This window comes from Pagrus pagrus, assembly GCF_965226575.1.
Source record: "Pagrus pagrus genome assembly, chromosome: 14".
Classification (NCBI taxonomy): Eukaryota; Metazoa; Chordata; class Actinopteri; order Spariformes; family Sparidae; genus Pagrus; species Pagrus pagrus.
This window is the reverse complement of record NC_140198.1, coordinates 15,136,886-15,160,496: the sequence shown is the minus strand read 5'-3', so window position 1 is coordinate 15,160,496 and position 23,611 is coordinate 15,136,886. Positions and strand designations below refer to the sequence as shown.

Genomic DNA, 23,611 nt, shown 5'->3' with positions numbered 1-23,611 from the left:
TTGTTACACCCCCCTGTGCGCATTACTACTGGGGAGAGAGAACAAGGCAAAGAGCTACACCTCTGCTTGAATTCCTGCTTTTTGTGAAGCACTGGTTGAGTTTGTTTGGGTGATAAAAGGCCACATGAAGCTTGGAAATTACATCCTGAAAGAGAAGGACACTGAAATCACTTTCTTTCAAACAGGGCCCATATTTTACATTGATGTGAGAATTATGATTTGCACCTGGTACCCAACAAAATGATTTTTTTTTATTCCTAATCAACCTCAGTTCAGTCAAAGACTGTGACACATTGTTGATAAAATAAAAACATAATTGGCACAGTGTAATGGTTTTCATTCACAACATGAATTTCAGTCTCAAATAGGATGTGATTTGTCAGAGACATCTCATTTGTTAACCATACACTAAATCTGTAATCTAAAAGAAAACCGCTCATCTAAGCGCATCTGTATTGTAGAAGATGGCAGCAGCCCTTTGTGTGTCAGATTGACTCGAATTATTGTGTCACATTAAAGACGCAATCATACGCAAAGTGACACTGACGTTGTTGTGTAAGTTAATGTCTCATTTAAAGTAATTACCTGCAGAGACCTGGTCTAGGCAACAAAAAGACTTGGGTCAATGTTCGGAAAATGATTGCTACATTTAAATGTTAACAAACATCGTCCGTCAAGCGCTTCAAGTCCTTGATTAGTTTTGTTTGCAAAAACATTCAGTACCACCATTTTGTTGTTGATTATAGTGGGATACTGAGGTCATTTACTCAAGTAACAGTACCAGTATGGCAATGTAAGTATACTACATTAAAAATATAAGTCCTGCATGAAAAATCGTACTAAATTAAAAGGATCACAGGATTCAGCAGCTAAGTAAAATGTTGGTAAAGTTGTCAAGTAAACTTGCAGGTCATTTGAACATTTATTTGAATTGAAACCATGTGGAAAAGTTTCAGGGGGAAAAAAAATCACCATTTGGTAGAAATGCTAACAACTTATAGAAATGTGACCCCGATTACAAACCTTTTGTAATGACACAAGCCAAAAAGTTTGGAAACCACTGCTTTAGTTTTTAACAATTTGTTTTATTTAAAAAGCTTGGTCCTAAAGTCCTAAAACCTGAAAATAAATTACGGTAGTAACGGTAAATGGTTAACACTAGCTTAAGAGATTTCCCTTTTTACTCTACAACATATAATACGCCAGTAAATACCAGCCTTTGAATTATACTATATTAATTATTACTTATATTATAGTGTTATGTATCTTAAAATACGTGGTTGCTAACAAGTGGCTGAATGAGACTACAGAAGTTGTCGGGGACATTAACATGGACACTTATCTACTCAGTAGTCCGTCTGTACAAGCGGACTTTGGTTGCAAACTATTGTAACTCTAACCTTAAAACTTGTAGATTGATCAGTTTACAGTTGTGTGTGTATAGTATAGCGTAGTAAGTCGCTGAGGATTGGTAACCGTAATGTAGTCTATTTATTGCCTAACCTTAGCTTTTTACTTCTGCCAATTTCATATCAGCTTCATATATCATAAAATTGGTGTTCAGTTGTGAAGATTATTCTGCTGAACAAAATGTGCAAGTATGATAAACTTGTGTTTGATAAAGAGCTTATTTTTGGCAATAATCCAAAATCCAACTGGCTTTTTGTCAAGGGAACCAGAGTGTTGCTAACCTTTGGGTTAGCCTACAAAATACAGTAAGTCCTCCCTGCAGAACTCTGCTGGGTAAAATCTTCATCTGAAAAGTAACTGTGAACTAAAACTGTCTAGTAAATGTTTTGCCTCTGAAATGTAGTGGAATGTAGGAATAAAGCAGCATATAAATACATATACTAATTTACTCTCCACCACTAACATTTCCTCAGAATGTTAATAAATAATATAATCATGTGGCTTTATGTTTTTCAACAAAACTTATTTAGTGTTGCAAATTAGCAGTGTCTAAACGTCATTTTTAGAAGACAGGATCATTTATTAAACACGTTTCCCTATAATTTCCTCAGGGATACACGCTGTGGCACAAAATGGGGAAAAAATCCTCTCATGCACAGTAAATGCTGAGTTTACCAAAAGCAACAGCAGTTGCTTTGGAACACAGAAGAAGTGCGTAATTATCATGTTTAGTGATAGCTTCCATGGCTACGCGGACAAAGGAAACACAAACTTCAGCAGAAAACCCAATGAAATATATGCACACCACCTCACTGACTCCTTTTCATCAAATATGTGTTAAAGATTTCGTCAAATAAAAGAATAGACCGACGCAGAATCTCACAAGTGATCTTGAAATGACAAATGTGCGTTGGCCAGCATGCAACAGAGTGTGCTCCCGTTGGGTTATAAACTTGAAATATAAGACGGAGCTGCATAAAGTAAGTCAAATCTCATTGGAGTCCTTTTTCAGCCAGCAGTTTTTCTATTCATTTTTCTCTCTCATGTTTTTTCATACATAGAAGAGAGAGAGAGAGACGTTGAGGCAGAGACAGACATGAAGCCACAGTGCAGTTGTGTGGTTTACTCTGGTATTCTGCTGACATGGGATCCATTAGGAGGGTTTGGTCGGGGGGGGGGTTAGTGGGGGTGGAGAATGCACAACAGGACTGGGAGAGAGAAGAAAAAAAAAAAGAAAAAGGAAAGCGTGCACGGGCCCTAAAAATCAGTGAGGGAAATCTAGCATAGTTGAAAGACTTTCGAGAAGGTTTTGAAGCTGAAGAGAAGAAAGAAGAAGACTGGGAGGAGCAAAGCCTTGAGAGATGGTTGAGATAGCTTCGAGGAAACAAAGGAGATGAGAGTAAGCAAAGATTGAAGCTGGAAGACAGGAAAGCACAAGGGAGAATGAAGAGCGATGAGGGTGTACAGTAGTTTACATGCAGGAAAAGAGAGAGAGATGAGAGGAGGCTCGGTGGGGGGCTGATTCACCTTACTTTGCAGTGGCGGAGAATCAAAGCCTCGTGGAGGAACCTATTAAAAAATGCAGGAGTGTGTGTTTAGTGTCACTGAAAAAACATTCAGGTGTGCACTTGCCTCAACCAAAAGTACCGATGATGCGCACTCCTGACCTCATCTCGGTCTTCTAATATGCTTCCATCCACTTAGATGAGTCACCTAATGTTGCAGACTGAGTCGGGATAGGTGCGCGTATTTCAACAGGGCTTATTCACGGAAAGTCTCCTGCTAATGATAAGGCAGGGTGTCTGTGCACACACTCAGTGATCTTTCCTGTGGTGCCCAAATGATACCCTCCATCCCTGTCATCACTGGAGCCTCGCACGCCAACCAATGGGAGTGCCACTGTCAAGGAGATTGAAAACACCTGGAGGCTGGCATCATCCAACGGCGCATCAGTCACTCTTATTTACCCGGAATCAAACATTGACAGATGAATGTTTGTAGCCACAGGGCTGCGGCAGTGTTTGTCATAGGGATTTGCGGGCTAACACAGAGGGGACGGAGATATAGGATGGCATTATTTTTTTATGGCTTTATGTTATTGCAGATGCTTCTCAGGGATGCTCACTTTTCTAGGAAGATTTTCACATGCAAATGTCCACGCTCCCCGATCGTACCTCTGACCACAACATCAAACAGAATGAGCTATCATAGATAAGACCAGGCGAAGCATCCAATATCTTTTTTTTTTTCTTTTTTCTTTTTTTTGTGTATAATCACATTTTTTTCTCTTCCTTTGCATATCATTTCGAGGCCCCTGCTCTTCCCTCCCCCATACCTATCCACGAACTCTCCTCGTCAGAAAGACAAATTACCCAGTGGGCTGCTCTTTTAGCTGTGCTTTCTGTACAATAATCAATTTGAGGACGAGAGAAAGAGAAGGCTAGAGAAACGTGAAATTATTCATCAGGGTCTCTCAGTAGCAGTGCTACTCGAGGTGTGGGGGATGGTAGGGGCTACCTCGTCCTCCGTGAGATAATTAGGGAGAGGACCAAAAAGCAGAAATAAGGGAAAGACTGTAGGCCAGCGGTGAGGGGGGAAAAAAAAAGACAGAGATGGAGAGTGGTAGGTGCAGAGATGTGGGGATCGTTTGCTTCTCTGAGAGCAGTTTGTTGTTATATTTGGAAATCTCGAGATGTTTAGTGTGTCGTCCCAGCAACAGACAGATACACAGGAGAGGATGGAGGAAAGACAGCCGGGGCTGGTGACGAGTGAGAGGGCGAGGGAGGAGGAAGCGCTTTGAGGGGAGCATGACTCGGAGTTAGCTTCAGTTAAACTACTCAGGAGAAAAGGAGGAGAGGAAAAATGAGCCCGGCTCTCTCTTGTGGCGGGTGTTTATTCAGAGACCTCTTGTTTCCTACCAATTAAAGGGGCTGGGGGACTGCTTCAGCACAATCCTCCCGGCCTCCCTCCCTCCTCTGCTCAATCTGTCTTCACGCTCTTCTTCCCCGTCTTCTGCAACGTTTGCTCCATCTGCAATTTTTGATCATATAAATATCTCACCATGCACATGTGTTTTTAACTCCTAAATTCCCCCCCATCTGACAGCGTCCCTCTATTTGACAGTCAGACACATAAATTTGACATCTAAAGCACTTTCACTGCATCTGCTGAATAATCCCTTATGTGTTTATCTTGTTTTGATGACTTGTATTATCTATAACAGCCTGCAATTGCTCCGTTCTTATCTACACCCTTCTCTGCACTGCAGCAATGACCCGTTTTCCCCAGAGGGATCATTAAAGTTTCATCTTTCACCTCTCACTCATTTCTCTCTTCGGTCATTCCTTCCTGGTGCAGCTCGATCCAAACCAAACAAGCCTGTCGTTATACTCGATTTCTCTTCCCATTCCCACTTTAAATCACCAGTCTTTAGCGTCTCCATGACTTGAAGGCGGATAGGCGCCAAAGACTACTGTTTGTAGACTGTTTTGTATTGTAGAACAGTGCATTTGTCAAATTTGTGGATGAATGCTGTGTTTCTCCCAAGTTTATGGAAGACTTAGCTGGATAATATCATGTTAGACCATTGTTATTGCCAACATTTTTGGACAAAATGTAGGACAAGCTGGAACAAATGATAAATGACCAACACCCAAAATGATTATGTTGATGAACTTGCTAAAGAAGTCCACTGGGAACTAACTACAACCATAAAACCTGTCATTGTGACAATGTTAGAATTAAAGTCATACTTTTGTTCATTAGAAATCACTTGCCTTTCCTCAAGAAATACATTGATCTAGTTATGCTCTACTTTTCCATTGCATATAGCACATTACGAGTCAGATTCGATCCATATTTACAAGGCCATTACATAAAATGGCAGTGAATTATGTTAAAACATATATGTATTACCTAGAAACCTGTTTTTTAAGAAACATATACCATATTTTGAATGTCTTTTCTGTAGAAGTTAAGGTTTTGCTTAATGATGAAATGTTTGATATATATTGCAAATCTGTAATATACACAGAATAATTAACTACATGCTTGTGAAATTACTGTATTTTCCCATGAATCTTACCAAAATGTTTTCTACACATGATGGCAGTAAAAAATAAAGTTGTGTGGGCTGCGTCTAAACCTTATAATGTTATAATGCAGTTTTTCATATCTGAAACCCCACTGAAGTTGATGGTATTTTGGTGTGTGTACGTGTTCGCACCAAGCTCAGACTTTTTCTCCAGAAGCCTCCTTGGGGGGTGATAAATGATTGAGAATTGAGAATGCAACAGAATGCTTGAAAACCACAGTTGTTTCACACCCTCTGCTCCGGAGTGAGCGGCGGTAATGTGGCGCTGTGCTTACCACATCTACTTCACCCCGCCTGCACACATCGTTATCAGTATCAAACACCTGACATGTTGCACTAAATGGCTCGAAATCAGCCTATCATTCATCATTTTTCTTTTTTATGTCTGTGCCGCATCTCGTCACACATATCCATCGGTTGTGAGGAAATAATGTGTATAGTATAGAGTCAAATGCAGCCGCTAAGAATCACGTGATTCTGCTATCTGTACCTGCACTGTCAGCGTCTTTCCCTGTCACGCGAATGCAATTTTCCCTGCTTGAATAAAAGCATTGTTGCGTTATGTTGTGTATCTCGCTGCACAATATATGCCTGTCAATCAGCATAATATAGCTTGGAATATAATGCCATAGTCTCAGATATTTGTGTGAAAACAGCCCATGATTCTGTCTGCTACCACGGTCTGATTTATATCATCCTTTTTTTTCCCCCTGTCACACTGGAGAGTGTAACATACCTGCGCTGAGCCTCTTTCTCTCCTGGGCCCTGAACTGTCTCTCAGATTGATGACAGGGGAAGGACTAGGGCACCTCGGGGTACATTAAGATGCGGAATATAGCTGTAAATGTGAGTGTGCGTGCTGTGTGTGATTTGCGTGCATGTGTGCGTGTGTTTGTTAGGACCGAACTTTGCCTATTTTGGCAACCGCCTCGCCATAAAGCAAAAGAACTGCATCGCTGTCGAGTCTCCTCTTCCAGTCTTGCGTTCGCTGTATCTCTTTGTTTCTTTGTGTCTGCATCTCTACTCCTACCCATGCTTGTTACGTCTTTGTCTTGCTCACTTTTCTCTTTGTTGCGATACATTGCCCTCCCCACCAGCAGCTCTTCCTCATCCTCCTCCTCTCCATCGCTTCTCTTTGTGACCCGGGTGCACTCTTCCCTCGGAGCGTCTCTCCTGGGTTTTGCTCTTTATTATTTCTATCCTACCCACTCTGTCTTCTTTCAAAAACTAAGGCCAGGTAGGAATTAAGGTAGATACTCTAAACAAAGAGTAGCCCACTAAGCTTCAGATTTATGCTCCGTCTGCAGTGTGTAATTGCACATAGCCTGAAGTTTGCCCCCTCTTTGCTTTTTTGTGTACAGTTCATAGAAGGTGCTTATTTAGAACTCAGCCTAGCCCACGGAGATATTTCCAAACACCGCTGCTAAGGTCACGCTGCTCAAACAAAGGTTTCCATGGGCGATATACTAGAATACATTTGTCTCAAGGTCTGTCTGCTGCCTGCTTCTTTTGTTTTGTCAAACAAAGCCCGCAAAGTCTTTCTCACCAACCTCGCTCCTTCAGGGGGATTCATTGGCCTTATTAGTGGAAAAATCTCAAAATGTGTTTTTTTTTGTCAGTGGAAAAAAAAAAAAATTAATTGACACACTCGCGCACACACTCACTTACGTCCACGCTTCCCTCGGCTAACCATATTTTATCTACTCGTTAATGTTCCCAATTACTCCGTCAAACACTGCCAACGTTTTGCAGCATGGCACGCTTATTGAAATGGTAATGCAACCGTCTCAAAGTGAAAGTCTTTCATTCACTGGCTTCTAAGTGGATTTATTCATGACAATTTACTCTCCTCATGCAGGATTACACTAATGAGAGGGTTAAAGGGCGGTGTGTGTGTGGCTTTTCTCTGCTTTCATGCGAGGGGGACTCTTGCCCCGGAGAGAAAAGAGGCCACGTTTCGACTGCCTCCAGCTCTCTCCATTATTCACAAGAAGAGGACTTGATTTGGTTTTTGTTGCGTTCTCATGCTCATTGCTGTGCACTTCCTGCTATTAAAAATGTTCAGGTGTCTGCTGTTTTTGTCAGAATTTGCGGTGGAAACAGCCTGGTGTGTTTTTTCCCCGAGATTCTGTCTGATTTGAATCACAAACCATCTTGATTGTCTCGACTGAGTCTGAATCGTTTCACACCTGGAACAGACCTTTAATGTAATACGCTCGTGTGCCACAGGGACAGATTGTGAGCCATCCCCATGCACGAGGTCAGGTCCCTCTGGGAAGGTATTGTTAGTACGGATCTCAGTATGTAGGTCATTGTGCTTTGAGTTCAACAATCCCCAGGTATTGCCTGTGCTCCCTTGCCATTTTAACCTGCTACTGTCAACGCCCTGTCATACACCTCTCTGTGTCCGAGTGTGTGTCGCTCATTAGTGTCATCCACCCAGCATTCTCAGTTGTTTGCTCCCTCACCTCTTATTATCACTCACACCAGAAGGAATTCCAGTTTCGTTTGGAATAATTAAAGGCTAGTTTCTGTGTGACTGGAGATTATGGTCATTTCACAATCGTACTTTTTTAAAGCTCAGGGAAGGTAGTTAAAGTAAATGACGTTCTTAATGAGTTTAATTCACAACATACAGGCAGTAATGTTTACCTGAGGTGGTTGTATGACTTTATGGCAGTGGGCTAAAGTGAGGGCTACTTACGAAATAACAGGTGGCAAGAGCAGACACCACCCCCATTTATAAACATTTCATTCTGACTCAATCACACAATGCTTGCATCATCACAACAGTGAGAGAGCGGTGAGTCCTTGTAAATATACGACTGCACTGAAAGCAGAAAACACAGCAACTTTATGCATCAAATAAACGTCATTTTGACAACACGTTTTAGAGGACTGCGTCCCTCCACATGCGTTGTGTTCCCTGAGCAGACACTGAAAGCAATCGCACTGATTGAATGGACCAAGCTGCCGTGTTGAGTGTGATTTACTTTGCTTTCATTTATTTTGTTAAACAGAAGCTTGATTTAATGAATCTGCAGAGCCTTTGCAAAATTAATTGGAAAACATTCAAAAGTGGTTACCATGTCGTAGGGGTTGGGTGATTGAGTTTACTCAGTTGATGCTAGAGGGAATAATTTAACACAAATAGTATTTAGATCAACCATTTTCTTGACTGTTTTTTTCTTTAGTGCAGAGTAAGGAGAGGAAAAACTCAACTTAAACACGCAACAATGAACTTCTAACTGCTTATGGAACAGCCTGGATTTAATTCGGATTCCTCCATTCGACCTACATGCGCCAACGAGACCATCGGCAGAAGATGTCTATTTCTGTATAGTTAATATAGTTATTTTTAACGCTCATCATTGGGTTGGATTCTGACTTATCCATGTCTGATTGCTCATAAAATTAAAACAATCTTCTATGGCAGGCGTTACCTTCTCTTCAATCACGCAATTGCCTGATAGCTTTGCACCTACATGATGTGCTAATAGCCAGCCTCTCTTTGTATAGCAGCTATTGATCCTGCATACCTACAAAAATATACATTACCTCATTGTCAGGCATCCTGCAAACAGCTGGGCGGTCTTTGCACCTAAGTGTGAAGACCTGGAGGATTGTGGGGGACTTAGTTCAGTTTAAATCCCATAATGAACAATCTTAATCTGTGGATCCCAACACAGCTGCATTGAGACTCTGTAAGACAATGTATTACTTAATATTCAAATAGTTGTGGCAACAAATAGGTTACACATACGCAGTAGTACACTTATCAACACAGTAAACCCCCACATATATAGAGGGACAATGTTATGGTAAGATTATAGTTAATACATAGAGCAGATTGGTTGAATACAATGTCAATTGGTTAATTGTTATTTATTATGAAATAATGAAAAAAAGAGATTTGGAATGGATTTGTGAAGTTTGATCAGGTGGTTGACATTTATCAATGGAAAAGGTTCCTCAAATCCAAACATAATCTGATCTGATCCATGTACTGTTCACTGTAGACAGTGTAAACATCATCCATGACGCTGGGATTCTCTACAACAGGCAGCAACAATGTTGAACCAAAGTCATTAAACATGTTATACCCCTCTCTAAATATAGCTTCTATTTACTTTCTTTAAAACTTGCACTGTGATGTACAGCAGGTGTGGCCAGTGTGATGTATTGTTTGGTCTAAACGGCAGATCTCCAAAGGTAGAGCGCTGTAGCTTTATGTTGTCTGCTCCAGAGTAAATGAGCGTGAGTTATGTGTGGGAATGTTTTCTATAAAAACACTATGTATCCCATAAACAAAAGAACAAGTGTGTGTGTGTGTGTCCGTTTCTCTGAACATGTGTAACAACTTGTCGGCCTGTTTTTCCTCTCAAGCTCTCACAAAGCCCGAAGTTGATACAGCTCTCTACGGCTCATAAAGACGTCTACAGCACCGGTTCTTAAATCTTAAAAGCAAACACAATGTAATGTCTGTACAACTGTACTCACACCTTTTCTATTTGATTCTCAAATGATTCAATATTTGACATCGATTTAGTTTTATGCTGTACTAGCAATGAGCTCCAGTGACTCTAAGTCGGGAAACAAAGAATTACAGACAAGGTAGTTGTGTCATTTTAGATGTCTTTTTGCAAATTTGTCCTCGCTGCGTGCTCTCTGAACCCCCCGAAACCCCCTCATTGAACAGATGATCGTGTTTTGCTTTGTTGTCATGAGGCAAACGAGAGAAATCAAGACTTTTCAGGCAACAACAGAAACTCAGTCAACCTTTTGCACTTTTCTGTGATTGACAATTTCCCTAACCTTATCAGAGCTGTTTCACCCAGCTCTTCTGCCACTTCACTAATTCTCCTAATCTGCTTCATGTCCGTCTGTCTCTCTGTATCTGCCCTCTCCTTATTCTCAGCCGTGCTTTTCCTCTTTCTCTTCCTCCCATCTTCCTTTTTACAGAGGGATAGGATGATTGGAGGAGATTAAAATGGAGGTTACACAATCCTTTTAGCTGGTTTTAATGTCTGCCCCCTCACGAGTGATATGTTCTGCACGTACATCAACAGGATTAGAGTGTCAGAACATCCAAGAACTGATGAACCGGTGCATCCATCCTTACACGCACACTCAGACAGCATCGTTGCGCACATAAAACCCCTGTCAGAACGCAGTGCTTCTTAATAGGTTGTGTGTGCGTCCATTGCCCAGGTAACATCATTCCTGTCAGACTTTCTTCTGACTTTAAAATCTGTTGTCATATTGTTTTAAAATAGTGGAAAACGGCATAATTTAACAGATTTAGTTAATGGGGTAATGTAAAAGCATGACTGTTGGTTGAAATTAAGGCACAAAAAAACAAACAAACAAAATAAACATAAAAAAGCCTAAGTTTACTGTGACTGTTAATTTTACATATTCAGTTTCATGTACAGTTCCTGCAGAGTACGACTGCATATGTGAAATTGGTATAAAGCTTTTGTGGCTCCAGAGGAAGCTGGATGTAATCTGATAAATTGCCTCCAGTGATGTAAAGTGTATTGTGGGTAATGTTGGCACTAGGCTTTGAAAAGCTGTCCACTGGTCTAGCTTCTCATTCTTAATGCTGTTGGAAATATTTTGTTCCAAGTACACTTCTTCCTTCTTAGAAACCTGGCGCCTACATCATCAACAATGCAACTTAGCCACTTAGTGACATCAGTGTCGGCAATTTATCGGATTACATACAGCTTCCTCAGGAGTCACACCAGGCTGAATAAAAAAAAAAACACGTGCAATTGTACTCCCCAAGACCTGTGACACTTGTGAAAAATGTGTAAAATTGGTGGACTTCCCCTTTAAATGTGAAGAAGTAAGACCAAACAAAAAGTTGTGTGAAAGTGTAAAATTTGGCCCAAAAATATAACCGAGAGCTTCAGCCCTGTAAGTGAGCCTCTATGTTGAGTTAATTGGCACGCCAAACCTAAGATAGATTTATGGCTCTGCATGCAAAAAAATCGGGTTGCCCTGGGACTTTTGTGAGTAATGATTTCTTTGCAGAAGATGAAATTCAAATAGGGGGAGCCCGGGGAGGACAGGCGAGGAATTTTTGTTTCCTTTATAAGCAGTGTGTGGTGTCTTCTGGATGCTAGTGTGTTATTCCACAATTCTCACGTGGCTTAGTTATGAGACTGAGCTAATGCACGTATCCTAATTTGTATGTGGGACCATAAGACCTTCATTTTTTATTGGATTTGCTTGGTTGCAGCTCATATTATGTTATTGGCTTTGGTATGTACTTGCAAAGAGGTGCAGGGCCCACTGGCCCTCCTGTGTGTGTGTGTCTGTCTGGCTTCTTTTTTTTTTTTTTTCGATCCATCTGACCAGCTATACAGTGCACGAGCTGCACATATTGGTTTTTCTGTGGAGCAGCTGTTTCTCCTGCAGCTTTCTGTCTCTCCAGACTGCAGCTTTCTTAGAGCAGAGAGGAGAAGAAGAGGAAGAGGAGGTGGAGGAGGAGGAGAAAGGGGTAGCCGGGTCAAAGCAGAGTGAGAGGGGGTAGGGAGAGGTCACGAGATAGATTGTGAGAAAAGTCAAAGATTTCAAATCTGCTGGGGTTGGATGATTGCTGTATTTTTAAGGTTAGCTTTAGGTATTTATTATATTTTTTGAAGCCAGTGCTCTGGGATATTTTAGTCAAAGACGGCTGGTTTGTATTTGAGCTTAAATGGATGTTTTGAAGCACTAGGAAACATTAAGGCTTCAGGACAGTGTAATAGATGCCAGTACTTATTTTAACTTATTACTACTTGCTCTTGGAATAAGTGCGGTTTCAGTCCAGGGTGCCATGGAACAGAGGAGGAACCATAATTCCAGTGTCCGCCTCTGTCTTTTTTTCCATTTCAGTATTTACATATCACTGGCACGGTCTGATGAAATAGAGTCACACTTTACCTACAATATGTAAGGAATAACAAGAGTATAGGCAGTCATTTGTAGAGGAATGGTCTACCTCTGGCTTTCGGTTTTTAAGCTCGATTTTCTAGGCAACATTTCAATGAAAGTTTCATTTTTCTCCGCTCACTATTGAACCATTTCAAGGAATCCAGAGTGTATGAGATACTTGAATAAGTAAGTGATTAAATCATGCATGTATTCATTAATAATGGATGGGTTTCCAGTGGATTAATACTGTTATGGTATTCAGTGAATACTTTTGAATGCTGCTCAAATACCGTCCATTAAATGTCATTTACTCAGTGACTTTTTATATTAACTGTTTAAGTCGTATTAAGTAAAAATCAAACAGCTGTGCTTTGCTTGTCATAGGACCGAACGTTAAATACTGTGCTGGGCTTGTTTGGCTTTTAGCCGTAACATTTTGAGCCTTTTGTAACCTATGATAGGCAGGATTACTGTATTTTTAACATATTTTTCCATCTTGGTGGGATTCTATTTTGGTTAAAGGAATAGTTCAACATTTCGGGAAAACCCTAGAGTCTTGTCATCACCGTGAGGTTGCCAGGCAACCAGCGCAGACTCAGGAAAGTCACTGCTCCAGGCCAAGTAACAGTCGAGCACAAAACCTCCCCTTGAAACCCCTTTAAAATGTTATTTTTACAGATTAAACAAACAAGATCTAATGTGTTGATTATTGAGCTCTAGAGGTGCCGGTCGGTGGATTTTAGTTTCTCTTAGCTTTTTCCCCCCCTTCACTACTGTAAGCTAAACTAAGTGGCTGCTGGCTGTGGCTTCATATTTAGAAAAATCATATTTCCCAAAATGTTGAACTATTTGTTTCACCTAACCTAATTTTGGCTCTTTAATCATTTTGTTAGTAGGCTAATTAGCTCATTAATTAGTTATGTCTGTTGCTAAGCACACAAATCCTTCTTTACAATAATTTATTAAAGGTGCACTATGTAACTTTTAAAGGTCCTATAAACAAACAGAGACAGAGCTCTTGATACAAGGAAAGGGTTAACAGATCAAGTCTTGTGGGGTGATATCAAAAAGAGCCTATTGCCCATCTAGAGGTCCTACAGTTCAAGAATATAGATAGAAAACAGTTACATAGTGCCCCTTTAAAATGTTTCAACCCAGGCTATTAAAGCAGAGGGAATCTACGAAAATCAAACTGACAACCTACTAAAATTATGTATTTTCCTGTACTTTTGTATATATGATGTTACTTTATCATTAGAAACTGATAACATGTTTGGAACCCTTTCTGACAAAAGACGAAACACGTCTTCAGTCGCAGTCTGTTCTACTGGATCTTAATCTGTTGTTGAAAAGTCAGGGTTACGTGTCTTTCCATCTATTTTTCTCACGCAAAACACTGTATTTATTTCACAGTTGGCAGCTAATTATGCTTATCACACTCAGACGCTGCTGATTGTAAAAGTTCTTCACGTATAAATCCTTGAGCCAGCAGTGACTTACACACTAGGGTATGTCTCCTAGCTTTCGTTCGTGTTCTATCTAAATATCCTGATAAATTACAAAGCAAATGAAAATATAAAACATATCAAACTAATGATGTGGAATTGCCAACGTTGTTCTACTCTCTTCTTTCCGCAGTCTGTCAGAAGTCTCTAAACGGGCATTTGGATAAGCTGATTGCTAATTGTGTTCCTCCACTATAATATGAGTCAGAAGCAGCAGCATGCACAGCTGTTGTTCTGCTTTTGGCAAATCTTAAAACTGATATTTAAACCATCATTGCTTTGCAGTAGTGTTGATGGTGACTTTGGGACATGCAGATGATTGCTGTGTAAAGCTAGCTGCACAGCTGGACCTGCAGTATGTTTAAGCATTTTGAATGCAAAATGGAGTTACAAGGGAGGGTGAGTTTGGACTTGGGCGACCAAAGGTGCCTCTGGCTGTCACATGCAGTGATGTAGCGTGATAAGGTTACTGTTCGTGCCCCATCCCTCCCCTGTTTTGTGTTCCTTTTTGGTCCAGTTGGACTCTGCAGAGAGGATTATTGGAGCCTGGCTGCAGCAGGCCTTTCAAGCTCTGGCACAGGCTCCAGAGGACTAACAACAAGTCAGACACTGTCAGATCCAGGGTAGTGAGGCCAGGGGCTGATCCTTTGAAGTGGGCTATGAGATTCTCATCTGGAGGGATCAGATGGAGGGAGAAAAGAAAGACAGCGAGAGGTGTAAAGCTCCAGCTAAACAGGCGAGCCGAGCTGGCTTCAGAAGCTGTGGAAGTGGGTTTCATAGCCCACATACTATGAATGACTGCGACAACCTGTGAAACATTTGTAGCTTGTGAAATAGGCGTGATTTGAGAATAAAAAACTAGACATGTTAGCATGCAAAGCCTTTAAATACAGATGCAGGAGTCTAAGAGAAGAAGAAAAAGCAAGATGAAAGTAAAGTAAAAGCTTCAGTTGTTGAAGTTGACGGGGAGATACAGCAGAAATATTAATGATTCTGCAATCAAAGACATGCTGAGAGAAATGATGTCTGTGTTTTTGTTGCAGAGGGAAGAAAGAGGGTTTAATTTGTGGTGATTGACCTCTGCATAATTCTTGAAAAGTCCCTGAAATCAGGGCTTATCCTTATTTTATTCATCAACTTTCAGCATTCAAAGAATGTACGCATCCATCAAATGGAGCCTGGTTCTAAAAACGCCAATGACTTAAGTGATTCAGGGTCAGACAGAGAGTACAGCTTGTTACTTGTACTTTTGTTTTTTTGTGTGTTTTTTATCTTGTGCCCGTGACTGCAAATCAAGATTCCCATCTGGGATAATAAAATGACTGAACTGAACTGAACTGAACTGAACTGAACTGTCGGGCTAAGCTTACAGATAAGCAGAAATTACATGAATTGTGCAGAGCAAGAAAAGGCATTCAAGGCTGTCGAGAGCTGTCTTAGCATAGTTTAGATTTTGAGAATCAGGGTGCTTACATTTGTGTATGCTTGCATGGTTTTTACTTGGGCATGCATAATTTCTTATTATGACTTAATAGACAGATGCATTTTCCCCCATCTGAGAGTATAAACAGAGTCAGTTTTACAAACACATGTTTCAGATTATTTGTGTGCTTACCCCGCACAGGCACACTCACAAGAACATTCTTCATTAACCTTCGTAAGCTTCCTTTGCTTTTAACCCCTTATCTCTCTTTGACATATTTCTTATATTATAACTATCTCCAACGCTATCACACAAGATAAATCTTTTTGAGGAAGGGGTTTGAGGAAGTAGTGCAGGCTTTCAGATCCTATGGAGACATTTGGACCTCACACGATAGTAAAAACAGATGTGTAACCTGATTGCTATTGGAGTTATGAGATAGTATCAGTCAATCAATCAGCGCGCACACACACACACACACACTGTACGTGCAGTCGCGATGGTCTCACTTTCTTCCTGTCTGAGGTAACCTCAACCATGTTTTTTTGTCCCACGAGGAATGCCTTTTATCATGTGACATGGTGGTGGTGTTGGTGGGGGGTGGCGGTTGGGGTGGGGTGGGGTCGTCAGACAGCTGTTTCCCATCAGCGCTCAGTCAACTGCAGTCAGCCAGTCGCAAACCCTGCTCGGAGGATCGCCGGGGCAGAGCAGCAGAGTGGAGCTCAAAGAAGTGCGGGGGCCAAAATGCCTCCAATTAGAAGGTCATCCCAATTTGTTCGCCCATATCCACGGGGCTCATCAGGCATCTCAGGCCGCCTTGTCCAGCGTTACGTACAAATCCGCAGCCAGAGGTGAACGGGTTGCCGCCATCTGGGAGTGATTACGCCTTTTTCCTCATTGTTTCCTGTCTTTTCACCCCAACCCAGCTCCACTGAGTTCTGCTGTTCTGCTCTCTCTGTGTTGGCTCAGCTCCCTTGGCTTGTTCAGGTTCTAAGCCCCCCATGTAATTTAAGACTGGGAATGCTTAACAGCAGTCACTCATGCACAGGCATCTACATTAGCACATGTTTTTCACCTCATCAGGGGCAGAAATTCACACAGTTATATAAAACAAAAGGTGGCTTTCAATCACGATGCCCCCTTTTCTCTTACACATCCGGATTCCACTGTCTTTCTCACAGTAATCCTGCAGTAAAGCTCTGACATTATTCCTGCTGGTTTTTGTTTTACACACAATGATTTGCAATTTAGAATTGCAGCCTATCAGAAATCCGCAGTTTGGAGCTTGAGGCTGCACAGTCAAGACCTTTATACATATGGTCTATGGTGGAGACAGGAAGGAGCTGCCTGTGGCCACTAGAAATCACACTCTTCTGTTGGGCTTGTTGGAGTGGATGCGAGTTTGCTTTGTCTCCAGTTCAGCATCTGGTTGGCGGGCTCTCTCTCTCTCTCTCTCTCTCTCTCTGTACGCAGGCTACTGGTTGTGGAAAGATGATAAATTGCTGTGGTGGCTTTCTGCTGTCTGCTAGTGGAGCCGTCTGGATCTCACCTTTCCGCATTGCTCTGTAGCAGTGTATCTTCTTGTCTTACTGTCAGCCATTCAGACAAGCCGCTTTCTCAGCAGATTTTCTCAATAGACCTCGTCCCCATGCTTGAGTAAGGACGTGACCTGGCAGATTGTGGCAGTTACATTGCTGTGCTGATTAACATGATTATATATATACATGATATAATGAATATCTTACAGCTCATCTCAGTCAGAATCTTTAATAGTTCTGTATTTTTTAATTGTTTTTTATTTTTTGTTCAGTTTTAATTTTTTGCTTTCATTTTAGTTTAATTTCAGCTCATTTCCAAAGTGGGGTAGTTCCTCTTATGGTGACACTTCATGATAAAGGTCATATTGATAACATTTTTATGTACAGTAGACAATTATTTTCTTAAAAATCAGACATCAGGGATCTCAGCGTTACGTACATGTTTACTTCAAGATACAAGTTTTCAACACATAACTTTGTGACCTAATGACTTTTGTTTGTCGTTAGCATCTGCATTACATCTGACAAATTGTTGCAGACCTGGGATTTGTATTTGCCACAGTGGTGTTGCACTGAGAAACTGCGGGGGGCGCCAAATCACACAAAAAGCCAATTTCCACAAAATGTTGCTTTAATGTAACAATAAACTTGCTTATGATGCAATTATTAATGCTTATATAGTTGTATTAATGTTAATAGGCACCTGAAAACGACTTACAAAGGCATTTGACCAATTAATCAACACATACTACACAGACTTAAATATAAATCATTACTGCTATTAGTTTGAATAATAGTTATGTTTTTTTTAATCATAATATGGGGGGTATTTGTCAGGGGGGAGATTAAAGGAGTTAAGATTAGGTGCTACAGTGCAAACACAACCCTTGGTGAAGACATATGTATTTTCATTTTATTTTGTCAGCACTCAATATTGTTTTATTAGTCTTGTTTGAAAAAAACAACCTTAATCAACATAATGGCATTTTGGGCAGGAGTCGATGTGCTGCGCTTAAAATATGTGATGGACACAGCTAGCAAACAACCCTTTATGATGCTGCCTTCAAATGGAACTTGTGAGGTTGTAATTTCGACATGTGAAGTCAAGTAAAAAAAAAATGTCCCGCTGTTCAATTGGTTTAGGTCTTGAGTATAGTGTTGCTAGGTGACTGACAAGAAAACTAATAGTGGCCTTGTTATTTACAAAAGTGGAGATCATTTTGTGTTTTGTGCATTTGATTGCCATTCTAGGAACAAGAAAAGAGGCAGACAACAGAAAAAAATAAAAAGCTATTTTCCTGGTTTCTGACATTTAAAAAGAAATCAGCATACGGTTTGTCACATTACATTCCCACTTGTGAAAAACTGTTAATCCCACATCAGTCAGTCACTGAAATGGTGGCTTCTTCTTGACACAATAAAAAAAAAAAACCCACTTGAAGGCATGAGCAAATGTTCTGAATGTGGTGTCAAACCATGGCCAAACGTCATTAAATTCCACTCTAATGACTCTTCTGCTTTCCTGTGTGTTTTTCAGTTTTACGCGATGACTTCAGACAGAACCCAGTGGACGTGATGGTGGCAGTGGGCGAGCCAGCAGTGCTGGAGTGCCAGCCGCCTCGTGGGCACCCTGAACCCACCATCTCCTGGAGGAAAGATGGCACCAACTTAGATGACAGAGATGAACGCATCACAGTAAGAGATGGCCACATGTACTCCTAACCTTAAAGGAATAGTTCACACACAATTCTATAATTGACAGAAACACTGATTACTGGTTGGTGCATTCAGCTGATACTAAACATGCGCTATTGTATCACACATTGCAAGTGCTTTGCAACACTTGGATTGTGCTTCAGAAACTATTTTGTGTAAGTCTTTACACTAAATAGCTATTTTGTGGTATTTAGTTGGCCTTTTTGGACTTTTAGAGAACCAATTACCTCTCCCTTGGGAATTTTAAAGTATAGAAAAGGAAGCTTGTTAAGTCAGGATCACAAAATAACCTTGTGGTCATGAGAACTACAGCTGCAACTAAAAATTATTTTCATTATCGATTAATCTACTAATCATTTTCACAACTAATCGATCAAACCTTGTGTCTGTTGCTTCTTGTGTCTGGCCAACAGTCCAAAACCCGAAGAATCTTCATTTACAATAATTAATCATTAAGAAAAGCAGGAACCGGCAACTGTTTAACATTTTTGTTTGAAAAATGACTGAAACTATCAATCAATCATCACAATAGGTGGCACATAATTTTCCTTGGATCGATTTATCAACTTATTGTTGTAGCTCTATTGAGAACACCAACTGATAACATCATGTGTGCGCATGTGTGATCCTGCACATAGATGAAACTGCCAGAAGAAAACTATTGCATGTGCAAAATACATTGCTTTTTTAAAATGGCAAAAATGCACAATTACAGAAAACATCAACAAGCTGCCACCAGTAGATGTCAATATACTGTATGAGCCACAGCATGATATATAAAGTCATTATGTGGCATACAGTTCAGAGCAGTGAGTACCTTTTCATGTATTTGTACACACTGAACTGATGCATCTGATGATTCAGGCCAGCAAGACCAGGCTCCTCATTCCTTCAACTCAAGAAGTGTGTTGATTTGTTTATTTGAATGTCTGCATGCTCCCAGGGACACACAAGAGCAGATTCGAGCTCATGTTAGTGCGGAGTGACAGGTAGAGTCTCTCTGGGGAACTGTGATGGACAGAACAGCTATCTCTGATTTAAGGAAAGGCTCGGATCAGAGGCAGGAGGGAGTCTCCTCTGAGGGAAATACAAAGGCTGCTTTTTGCTTTGTACTTTCTGCGTGCCTGTCTTTGTCCTTTCTAATCATCTTTTTCTATATGGAAATATGTCTTTGCCATGAGAGTTCACTCAAAGACATCACTTACTGTACAAAGACCAAAGGAGTCCACCACAAGTTATTCATGGCTACTTGCCATTCCCCTTGTGGCCTGGCCATCATTTATTAATACTGATATGCAGATAAAGTTGTGAGTTAATGCTTAATAACAAATTTTTAGAAGACTCACACGGGAAAAGTGATTTATGGATTTTAATTTAAAAAGCAAAACCTTTTTATACAGTAAAATCCTTGTAAGTCACAGTATAACACACTATAAGCAGCTTCGGGATGTGTCCGCCTGTAGGGCATTTGAGGCTACGTGAAGAAGAAAGTGAACACACTGACACAGAGCAGAAAAACGAAAGCTGAGGTTTCAGTGTCCGAGATGGAGGATAGACAAACCACATTTGGATGTCTTAGCAATGGAACTGCTGCTAAAAACGAGGAGCGGTCAGTCCAGGAAATCAAAAAGCGCCTGGTCTGCTCTTTAATCAGCTGCTAAAGTTACTAGTGCAGCACTATTTACAGCAAACAGTGAAAAGTTGCAGAGCAGAAGCATAGCATTAGTCAATGGTGCTGGGAAGAGCAGGATCATCTTTGCAGTCCTCGAGGAATACTTTTTTGGCATCATTACATTGCCAGAAAATGTGATATCGGTTCATTCAGAGACAGTTATTACTCAGCAGTCCAAGTGCAGACGGATGTCCGATGGATCTAAGACACAAATCTCTTCATCCAGGGTTCAGCTGAGTGACCTCAATCACCTGATATTAATATGGTTGTGCATTTATTGGAAATATCAGTGCTTACTCTATGGAATGGAAAACCACAGAATGGGAAAGATTATGAGCCAATAATAGACGGGCCCACTGACATTCAAGTAAATGGAAAAACAATCCTTCATGTCACAGGGTCCCTATCTCATATGTGCTGCTTTATTGTTTTAATTTTATGAACAACTATGTGTTCATTATGTGCAGTTGTCTTATCTTTAATGTGCACCTTACTGCCATCATGGCTGCTGCACCTTCAACTTGCTTTTTACACCCTGTTTTTATACAGTACTTGTTGCCTCTATACATTTTTGATGTTATACCGTTTTATTGCTATTTATATTATGTTTACACTTATTTCCTTTGCACAATTCTTGTTCTGTTCTTGTTCTTGTTTTATAACTTAGTGCTTACTCACTGCTATATGCTCTGCTTTTTATTTTATTATTACTATAATTATTATTTTTTAGACATCATATCTACCATTTCTGTGGTTCAGTCTCTTATCCAGAATTTCACAAAACATACACACATACATTGTGTTGCTAGGCTATATGGCCCTTCAAAAATTAGTTAGTTCAGACAATTACATGACTTAACTGTAATGCAGCCTTTAAAACCAGGAAAAGACAACCCTTATGCCATATCACAACATAATGATATCCAAAATCTAAGACAATATCTACACTCAACATAACGTTATAAAATGCATATAATGCCCATCTCTATGTAAAAATGCTGCTGCTGTCTGCCAAGTGCAGCCTGTCTTTGCTGCTGAGGCTCCAACATTGATATAAGATATCATTCATTGGTCAGTACGCAATCGTGCTATTATGCTTTTATATATATATATATATATATAGAACATTTTGCCTTGACTCAAATGTGAGTCCGCACATCCAAACCTAATCCATTAAATACTGACAGGAATGGCTGAATCTGCAATACCAGCTCCCAAATTCCCCCACTTGCTCCTTGTGATTACTGGTGGTTGGCATTGTCTATGCAAAGTACACACGACCACAAGTCATACCACAGTTTGTTAAATCTTCCTTTTAAAACCGCAACATTTGCAACAGATTTGGAATGTCAGCCATACTTAGGACAGTCTTGGTTGTTTTTTTTTTTTCTTATTTGGTGTACAGTGTGAACTGTTTGTGGTGGAAGGTTAGCCTGCAGGGGGATGACTAATAAATGAAAGGCTGTTGGTTTCGTCCCTGCAGCAGCGATTTAAAGATGTATTCCATCTGTACGCTGGCTGAGTGAATAGTGCTCACCATGCCAGGTGCTGTGTGGCATGAATCCCTTGCCTGCTTCTGTAGGCAGCCTTGACCTCTGACCCCTGTTAAGAAATAACAGAAATGTGCTATTACAGGCTGTGTGTGTCTGTAGGGGGCATGTATGAATCACTTAGTGCGAGTGGGAAAAATAAAGCTGTCTTTAATCACAATAGGGGGGGCTAAAAGTTTAATTGAAGTTGATGCCTGGGAGAAGGTTTCAGATGTCTGGCTGTAAGGACTGACCCGGTGTTTGTTGTTTTTGAGGTTTTCAAATCAGCATTCCCGCTATAGTACACATACCAGAGCAGCAGTTCACATCATCTCACTGTTGCTCTGGGATCACCTCTAACACTGGGTAGCGGCAGACCGTCGGCGCAGTAGCTCACATTCAAACACTTTAAAGACCGCTATCTTGGTCTGTGGGGGCGTATGGTGGTGAGGTTATGAAAAGAGTGAAAACACTAAGGAGTGCATATATCTTTTCCGCCTCTTTGTTGTGTATGCGAGCCTGCTTGTGAGTGAGTGCGTGTGTGTGTGTGCAGATCAGTATAGAGACGGTAAAAAGTTTGGGAAAGGCAAAGTGGGCTGACTGAACATCTGAGGAAGGTCTCTACAAAGAGCCAGTGTCTTTGTTCCCAGGGTTCTGTGCTAATGTAGCACTAGATATGAATTATGTAATTTCATAATGGGTGACCTTCCGCGCAGCTTGAAAGGCAGCGCGAATTCTGTTCCTTAGATGAAGAGATGCATACAGATGCACACAAGCACACAACACCGCTTGCTGTAACGCCATCAAGGGCATGAAAATGTACGTATGCATTTTAAAATGGAAGGGAAGTGAACATGTGATTGTACGTGGGTGGCAATGTGCATCGAAGTCTTGATGTCGACATTTTATCACAAAATGCACAGTTACTGGCTATATTATTGAATGTATTCTTATGTTACTCACAAAAAACAATAAGGATTCTAAAGGGGGGCATGATATGGTGAAAAAAAATCCTGTTGGAATTATTTTGACAGATATCGCAATTCCAGTATGATTCACAATTAGTGGGAATGAGCATTTGTGCATCCTCAATTTTCATTTTCACTGAAAATACCAATGAAATCATGACGATGTGACATTTGTTGGACTCTGTGCTTTCTTTAAGATCCGCAGTGGCAAGCTGATGATCACCAACACCAGGAAGAGCGATGCAGGGAAATACATCTGCGTTGGAACAAACATGGTGGGAGAGAGGGAGAGCGAGATCGCTGAACTCACTGTGCTCGGTAAAATTTGCAGCTTTGTGATTGCATTTCACAATTTCGCAGTGCTTCACTTAGTCTAAGTACCCTCTCAGTTCACGGTGGTTTAGTTTGCCTGTCCGCTATGTGAGGTCTTTGTCACCGGGGTATAATGACCCATTAATTACATTGATTATGCAGCGCTACCATCTAGTCTGCCAGCTTTGGAGAGGTTTACCACCAAAAACGTGCTGAACATCTACCACTGCTACATCGAACGCTACAGCCCCTTGAACCTTTCAGTACAAAAGCTCCTAATGCTCCCTCTAGCACCCCCCATCCCAAATGCCCGTTTCCAGCTTCAGTTCTCCATCTCCCACCTAACATTTCCCATCAGACTAGAGCTCTTATCACTATCACATGGTTAGATGACCTTGATTGAGGCTGGGAATATATTGTCTCACAGAGCCATTCAAGGGTATGAGAATGATCCAGCTGAATGCAGACACAGGTCAAAATATGTTGTTCAACAAGTTCTGCATACTAAATGACTTTGGAGA

General features: G+C 40.8%; 1 protein-coding gene across 5 annotated transcripts in view; it reads left to right on the top strand.

Moving 5' to 3' along the window:
- Positions 1 to 23,611, top strand: part of LOC311269366 (roundabout homolog 1-like) — a 103,553-nt gene that overhangs the window by 60,458 nt on the left and 19,484 nt on the right. For all 5 annotated transcript variants that reach the window (XM_084373479.1, XM_084373476.1, XM_084373477.1 and 2 more), the window contains 2 exons: positions 18,431 to 18,588; positions 22,976 to 23,096. In XM_084373479.1, coding sequence (XP_084229605.1) covers positions 18,431 to 18,588; positions 22,976 to 23,096 — 279 coding nt within the window. The remainder of the gene's footprint in view (positions 1 to 18,430; positions 18,589 to 22,975; positions 23,097 to 23,611) is intronic.